Source organism: Lolium rigidum, chromosome 7, assembly GCF_022539505.1.
Source record: "Lolium rigidum isolate FL_2022 chromosome 7, APGP_CSIRO_Lrig_0.1, whole genome shotgun sequence".
Taxonomy (NCBI): Eukaryota; Viridiplantae; Streptophyta; class Magnoliopsida; order Poales; family Poaceae; genus Lolium; species Lolium rigidum.
In genome coordinates, this window is record NC_061514.1 from 290,970,657 (window position 1) to 290,978,343 (window position 7,687).

Here is a 7,687-nt window from a genome sequence, read left to right on the forward strand (position 1 = left end):
AAGAAAAGCGAATAACTATTCCCATTAACAACATTCAACCATCCGACGGAAAAATTCCCAGGCCACTTGTTGAACACAAGACCTACTTCAAGCCTTGTTTCTCTCGCGCCACCATATTACATAATGCAAAAGAATTTTTTTGTACAACCTTGCATGAAACTAGTAGAAGTGCTAAGGATATTCTTTTTTTTTTTAATTTGCTAAGTCAACATGAAAAATGTGCGGGTTTTATCTGTGAATATCGATCACCGGCTACCTTTGCCTGGAAATTTGCTATGATTAGGTGTATTGTAGTCTCTTTATGCTTAGTCGACCTTAAATAGTTATCTCCTCAACTGCCATAGATAACCATGGGTCCTACTATTATAATTTTATCATTCATTTTATTAGCTTTTATGTACTCGCTTAAATCTTGATTTTTAAGTCGAGTCGATGTATAAATATTTTTTCCGGGAAGTTGTCCGAGATTTAGCAAAACATGGGAAAATCTTCTCCGTATAGTTAATTTTCTGGCAACGTTGGACAAACAACAGTTGCCCATTAGTTAAGTCTTGGATCATGCATGCACTCACATGAAAGAAGCACACACCGTGCACAGCAACTGACAGTACACTACTATACGGCAGGCTGATCCTACATGCATATTTGTATTTCTCGGTAGCATTATGCAGGGAAAGGAAAGAACAGCTGGAGAAAGAGCCAAACTGCATTTTGAACCTATGTAGAATCGAATCTCTCCTCGTCATCCCATCATCCATTCAATTCCCTAAAGCGCAATAAGGTCACGTGAGCGGCGACCTCCGAACGTCTCTCTATATAAAGGCGCGCCCGTTGGGAGCTTCTCTTCATCCTCATCCTCTCTCCGCCTCTTCTCTATCTCTCTCTCTCGCTCTCCATTTGAAGTGGGACTAGATACAGCTAGTACTTTGAGGAATAATGTCGAGGGAACGCAAGAAAGCGGCTGCTCTACATGAGAAGATGCAAATCCTGCGCTCCATCACTCACTCCCACGCGGTAAACAATGTTTCTTCTTGCTTTTCCCCTGTGCTAGCTAGCTATATATTCTTAGTGTGATCTTATGCTCTCATTCGAATCACCTTCTAATTTGCGGTATGCACACACATCACATGGAATATTTGCCTCTTCTTTTCGTGTTACGGGAGAGAGCACACACATAGCGCACGCTCCTAACAACTTGAGGCACATTTCGATCGATCTCCATGATTTGCGAAGTATATGTTCGTAGTCGTCCCGATACTATGTACTCCCTCCTTTCACTGAATATAAAACGAGCTTTCCAAAACGAGGAAGTATTATGAGAGAAGAAGTAAAATAATTAAGTACTAACTTGATGTATGTTTTCGTTTGCCCTGAATAATGATATACACAACAGATGAGCAATACTTCCATAATCATGGATGCGTCGGAGTACATCAAGGAGCTGAAGCAGAAGGTTGTGAGGCTCAATCAGGAGATCGCACGCGAGGAGGAAGCGACGCACTCGCACAAGGAGAATTCCTTTCCGACGGTACACACAGACACGCACCTATATATCACTGCACCTACGATCGTTGGGAGTGTACTGTACTTGCATTATGGTAGCTAGCTAGTATGATACAAGATGGTTCAATCATTTTATTCTGCAGGTGAGTGTGGAAAGCCTAGGGCATGGGTTCGTCGTGAACGTGTCCTCCGACAAGAGCTGCCCCGGCCTGCTCGTCTCCGTGCTGGAAGCGTTCGAGGAGCTGGGCCTCACCGTGCTCCAAGCCACGGCGTCTTCCACCGATACCTTCCGACTGGAAGCGATGGGAGGAGGAGAGGTACGTACTAGATGACAATGCCTCTTCGATCATTAAACGATCACCTGCACCAAACTGAACATTGAAGAAGTTCAAGATCTTCGATCCAACTCTACATATAGTTCATCAATAATTCGATAGCGTCCCCACACGGGCGACAAGCAGTGTGCGTGTGACCGATCGATGTGTCGATCGATTGGTCGAGAGTACACAATTATCTTGGCTGATTCTTGGGTTTTGCACGCAGAGCCAGGCCGATAATGTGGACGAGGATGCCGTGAGGGGGGCGGTGCTGCAGGCCATGAGGAACTGTGGCGCAGACCAAGGGGATCAGTAGCTGGTAGCTGGCGCACCAACGGCGCTTCCACTAGCTAGCTCTTTACCATTTCCTCCTCGATCGCCTGCACAAGGGCCATGTACTTGCATAGTCATGCCTCTTCTCTCACTCTCAATGAGATGATCAGATATATGTCCAGCGCAATCTTAATCAATTCCATTATGTCATGGTAATTGCATGCGATCTGGCAAGGTATTGTGGGATTGAATGGGTATCTACTGGGCTCTTGTAGCGGTGACTTTATGATTAGCTCGTATGTATTTATGTTAAATTACGCCTGACTTGTTACTTTGCGCATTTTTCCATTTTGTAACTTAATTTACGGATAGAGACACACCTATTTGCAAGGTTAATTAGCACGTATGCATACACAACAGAAAAGTTATATGGAATGGTTACTGAGATTTAGGTAGCTCGTGAAAACATGGTGTTGCTGGACTTTATAAATCTATTTCATGTGCCACCGGATCACAATTTTGAACATGTTGCCTCGAGCTGGTCAATCTGCTCCTCTTGGGTTCTATCTTGCAAGGAAAACACTCACACATCATCTATTTCCTGAAGGGTATTGTTCCTCAGCTGAAATCCAATGTGAAAACCTCTGTTCTATCTTTTGTCTAAGAGATATTTTATGTTGCATCTTACTAGACATTAAGTGTGTAATATATGGCCCGATCTAACGGCTATAATTGATTGGGCCGAGGGATAGTTTTGTAATTATTTGTTCTCTTTTAAATTTTGGTTGTGTGCCCCTTCAATGTGTGTCATGTTCTCCCCTTTCTGTCGATCATACATGAAATAGTAAGTTATATACTTCCAATTACTGGTAGAAAAATATGGTAACCATGTTGTTACTACTTTTGAGCGAATTCTATCCCCTACTTTAATATTTTTATACTAGGAGTTTTATCAATTTTACCCCTATTTTTGGAGCGATTTGCCATGCGGGTCCCGGACTTTACGTACACGTGGCATGCCGCCTGGCGGGTTTTCTCCTAGATTTTTGTTGCGTACGAATCAGTTCGACTCCATTAATCTGAACTAGCCCCGACAAAATGGTGCGAATCCATCTGGCTGGTCTGGATGAGTCAAATCGTTTGTCAAAAAGATAACACAAATTAATACCAGCTGAGGACTGTACAACAGCTTCACAATCCAGCTAGTATACATGCATGAGCAGCGCACGAACACATGTGTGACCGACCGTCGATTTGCCGTATTTCTCGGTTCATCCAATGCTACTCCCGATAGACTCAAGCTATTGTCATCCAACAGTTAATCCAACCGTCGATTTGCCGTATTTCTCGGTTCATCCAATGCTACTTCGATATACCCATGCGAGCATCTTCATCGATGGCCTCAATAACGTTCCTAATAGCTTTATCGAGGCTGGGTGTTTTTGGGTTCACAACAGCAAACTTTAAAAATAGCTGGCGGGTTTCTAAGCCAAGTAAATTGCCGACAACCACCGCGGCGACCCCTACGTATGGAGTGTGAATCGGGCGCACCGGTGCCTCGTGACACATTAGATTTCGCCCGTGGGCCTCGCCTGGCAATGGCTAGCCCTCCAAATCTTGTAACTATTCCCCAATTCGCTCCCATCCTACTCGTCACTTCATTTCTCCCGCCCACCGCACCAGCTCCGCCCACACTGTCGTCGTCACCATTTCCAGCATGCCTCCGAGGGAGAAGGCGCCCGCGAAGCCGCGCAAAGTCACGTTGAAGGAGAAGCCGCCGCTGGTGCCAGCAGAGGAGTGGGCGGCCGAGCACGGCCGCTGCGCCATCTTGATGGTGGACCGCAAAAGAAGTCACGATGCCGGCCAGGCGAACTAGGCAGCAGCGATGTAGGCGACAGCATAGGTATGCCTCAGCCTCGGTGGGACGCAGTCCGAAGCCGGGTGTGGGTACTACGCCATCACTGGGCACATGAGCGCCTCCCCATCGTCGCCGACGTTCTTCATAGAGTCACTGTCGCTGTCGCAAATGCGCCTCTCGTAGATGGAGGGACGCGCCCAGTACTCCCCCGAGTTCGGCGAGAGCGACGTGACCGTCGACCCCAACGCCACATTCTCGCCGGTGTTCGCGCCACGATGTCATGGTTTTGTGTAGACCCTAAACAACGACTTCACCGAGGACCTCACATGTCGAAAGTGGACTGATTACCTTCGCGTCTGCCTCAACAACAAGGCACCCAATTAGCAACAAGAAGGCGAAGGCCGAGAGAAATGGGGTACCGACATTGCCCGCCATTGATGCCTCCATCGAGAAGATGGTGTCCTCCTTCACCACCGAGTAGAAGGATATGGATGTCAGGGGTGTCGCTATGTGGAAGGCCATGTTGGAAAAACAAGATGTCAAGATTGGTCCCGAGAGAGAGAGAAGGTGGAAGCCGCCAAGATGGAAGCCCAAGCCGGCATGATGAAGGCCATGGATGAAACATCCAATATCGCATTGGCCAAGATGACGCAAGAAGCAAAGATCTTGATGGAGAACATGTCGAACACAGATCCATTGGCGAGAGCACGGTACAAGATGTACCACGAGCGCATCGGCAAGAAGGTGATGGCAGCCCAAGCGGCGACAGCATCGGTGTCCATGGCGGCATCGGCAACACCACCGGCCGTGGAGTAGCTGCCCGTGATCGACGCGCAGCCGGTAGTCGACGAGTCGGATGTCATGGAGGTGATTTCACCCCTCACGCCATTCCTTTGATCCATTTGTCCATGAAGCCAAAAAAATTTGGTAGCCGGACTATGAGATGATTGCGATTTGGTGGCTATGTCAGCCAACGCTTGAATTGCTATTTGAAGAACTGCATTCGAATTTCTACCTCTATTCGGACTAATTTCTATTGGGGCGTTTTTACGGAAAGTTTGTTACATAAAAAAGCTTACGGGATTACGTGAAAGGAGCACGTGACGGCGCCCTAAATATAACATTGCCGGTACACCTGACGACGCCTATTTAGGAGTCGCTGGTGAAAATGATCTTCTCCACATCAACAACTGCAGTAGTAGCTGAAGAAGCTTGCCACTACTGTTGGCCATGTCCCTATGCTCAGGGCGTCTCCAACGGGGCGACGTAAACGGCCACTTGCTGTTGGCATTCACGTGGTCGAAAAATGCGTCTAGGACCAGGCCCAGCGGTCCAACGCATAGTGATCGGGCTGTCCGGAGACGCAAATTTGGCCCAAATATGCGCCTCGGATGCGTCTCGGCAGCGACCCATGATCGATGCGTCTTCTCAGCCGCGCCAGTACTGACGCCAAGACGTCGCTTCGGCAGTCTGCGCGACGTTAATGACGATGCCTCGCCTGCTGAACGCCCGCCGCCGAACTTTGCCAAGGAAGTAATGGTGATGCCACGCGTGCCGCGCCCCTCGGCTGCCTCCGGCATATATTAATAGGGTGCACACTCGTCTTCCTCATCCTCTCCTCCATACAAACCCTAGCCGCCACAACCTCCACTGTAGTGTCGCCTCCACACATCCCTCACCCTTTGCCATGAGCAGCGCCGGGCACGATCAGGCTACTGCGCCTCCAACTGCGACTCCACCTCCCCCTATCGAGAGCTCCGACGAGGAGGAGGAGGACGGCAAAAGCACAAACAACGTCATCGACGCTAAGTTCATGGCTGACGCGGAGTAGGAAGCTGAGGAGGAGCGGGCGGCCCACGCGGCGTCCGATGCTGAGATGGAACGCCGCAGGGAGGCAGCCGCCGTAGAGGATGACTCCTCCGAGTTCGACTGGTCCTCTGACGACGGGCCTGACCCGGAGGAGAAGGCGGCGGGGCAGAGGGCTCTAGTAGAGTCCTTCGAGACGCTCAATAAGGTCGAGGACGCCACCAACGAGACGTTGCAGCGGCGCCTCCTAGAGAACGCGGCGGCCCACCAAGCTCTAGCGACCGCACATCGGGCGGTGGAGAAGCCGAGGAGGGAGGGAGGCAATGGCGGGACCAAGCCGTCGGGTTATGCTTTTTACTTGAATGAAATATATTGTTGGAAAAATATATGGGTCGCCCCGCGGGAAGCACATCCAGACGTAAACGGACGCGTGGTAAAAATCGACCATTTTCATGTCCGCGGGGCGATAAAAACGAACGCGCGCGACCACTTTTCGGCGTCCCATATGCGCCTGGCAGTAACAGCCAGGACGAGGGAAAGAGAGGCAGGAATCCAATGAGTTAGCCTGGCAGTGGCAGGGCCAGCTACCAACAAAACAAGAATGGCTCCAACAATCATGGAGAGCGGCCAACGAGAAGACATGGGAGCGGATTGGAGAGCCACTGGACACTCACACTCCTCTGGCTCCATCTTCTCGGACAAGGTCGGCTCACACCACACACCTGTCGTCTACTAAACCCCACGACGCTTAGGAGTGCGGACGCGGCAAGAACTGCTTGCCAGCAAGGAAGAGAACAAGGCGGCGCCATTTCTTGCTCGAGCACGAGAACCTGATGGATGTGCCGCCCGCTAGCCTACTATGCTCTCGTGATCACTTCTGGTGATCGAGCAAGACAGGAATATCTTGGAGGGGAACTGATCGATCCAACAAACAAACAATGCTAGCTGCTTATGTCAGAGAATATTACGTCCATCCATGTGGTGGCCGGGCCAGCTTAGCTCACTGTGCTCCTGGCTGCTATGTGAATGCACGAGGTTGATTATCACGAGTGATCCACGACCGGGCCAATCATATCTAATCTCTAGTCGTTTTCTGCTGCTCGATTTCATCTGAATTCTTTTCAACAAACAAAAAGTTTATTCTGAATTACAGTACTCTGCTGCATGCTGCCTCCGATTTACGCTAGCTCCAGGTTGTAGCTAGAAGTCGCCTGACCTCCACGCACCGATGGATCACGAGGGGGTTCTAGATGCACTTCTGCGTGACGTCATTGAGCCCAGCGGGGTCGTGTGATTGGCTAGCAGGAGACTTTCGCATCTTGGTAAGATCGCTTCGTGGATGTTGTCCCAGGTAATACAACCTCTAATCCATGTTGTGTAACTTCTTTAGTTGTAAATAATTCCCCTACTGCGTATCAGTTGGGAAGCAAATTCTCCGGTGTTTGCTTCGTTTCAATCAATGCCACTGTTGTTTGATTACACCTTGTTTGCCGAATACGATCACCTCCTACCTCTTGGTGAGCTTACCAAGTTCACCATATATGCCCTCAATGTGTTTGACCCAATAGAAAATGACGTGACGACAACCATAGATCACATAAAAAGGAAGGGTATGAAGCCCTGACCAGTCTCCCGGAGATAACGATTCAGGACGATGGATAATGTACTTTGACGGTGCATACTCGTACGAGGGGGCAGGTGTTGGCGTTGTCATCGGAGCAACTCAAGTATGTAGCCTAGATGTGCTTTGATCGGGAGCTGTCCACTAATAACATCGCTGAGTATGAAGGCATGCGGGCTGGCCTTCAGGCCGCTGCCGGGTTGGGCATTCGTCAACTGGTGGTGGTGCGTGGCGACTCACAGTTGGTGGTCAAACAAGTCAACATGGAGTACGATTTCCCCTAGATGGCGGCATACATGGATGAAGTAA

The 7,687-nt window shown here is 49.5% G+C and overlaps 1 protein-coding gene across 1 annotated transcript; it reads left to right on the forward strand.

Moving 5' to 3' along the window:
• Nucleotides 1–936: 936 nt before the first annotated feature.
• LOC124672982 lies at nucleotides 937–2,136 on the forward strand. Its single transcript, XM_047209126.1, has 4 exons — nucleotides 937–1,014; nucleotides 1,394–1,528; nucleotides 1,647–1,820; nucleotides 2,047–2,136. Exons 1-4 carry the CDS (start codon nucleotides 937–939, stop codon nucleotides 2,134–2,136), a joined length of 477 nt encoding a protein of 158 aa, XP_047065082.1.
• Nucleotides 2,137–7,687: the final 5,551 nt, after the last annotated feature.

Bases quoted from the DNA above. Each gene is read 5' to 3' on its own strand.
- LOC124672982 (XM_047209126.1), top strand. From the start codon at position 937: ATGTCGAGGGAACGCAAGAAAGCGGCTGCTCTACATGAGAAGATGCAA. The intron at 1,015-1,393 runs GTAAACAATGTT...TATACACAACAG, and splicing joins CCATCACTCACTCCCACGCG to ATGAGCAATACTTCCATAAT. The intron at 1,529-1,646 runs GTACACACAGAC...TTTATTCTGCAG, and splicing joins AGGAGAATTCCTTTCCGACG to GTGAGTGTGGAAAGCCTAGG.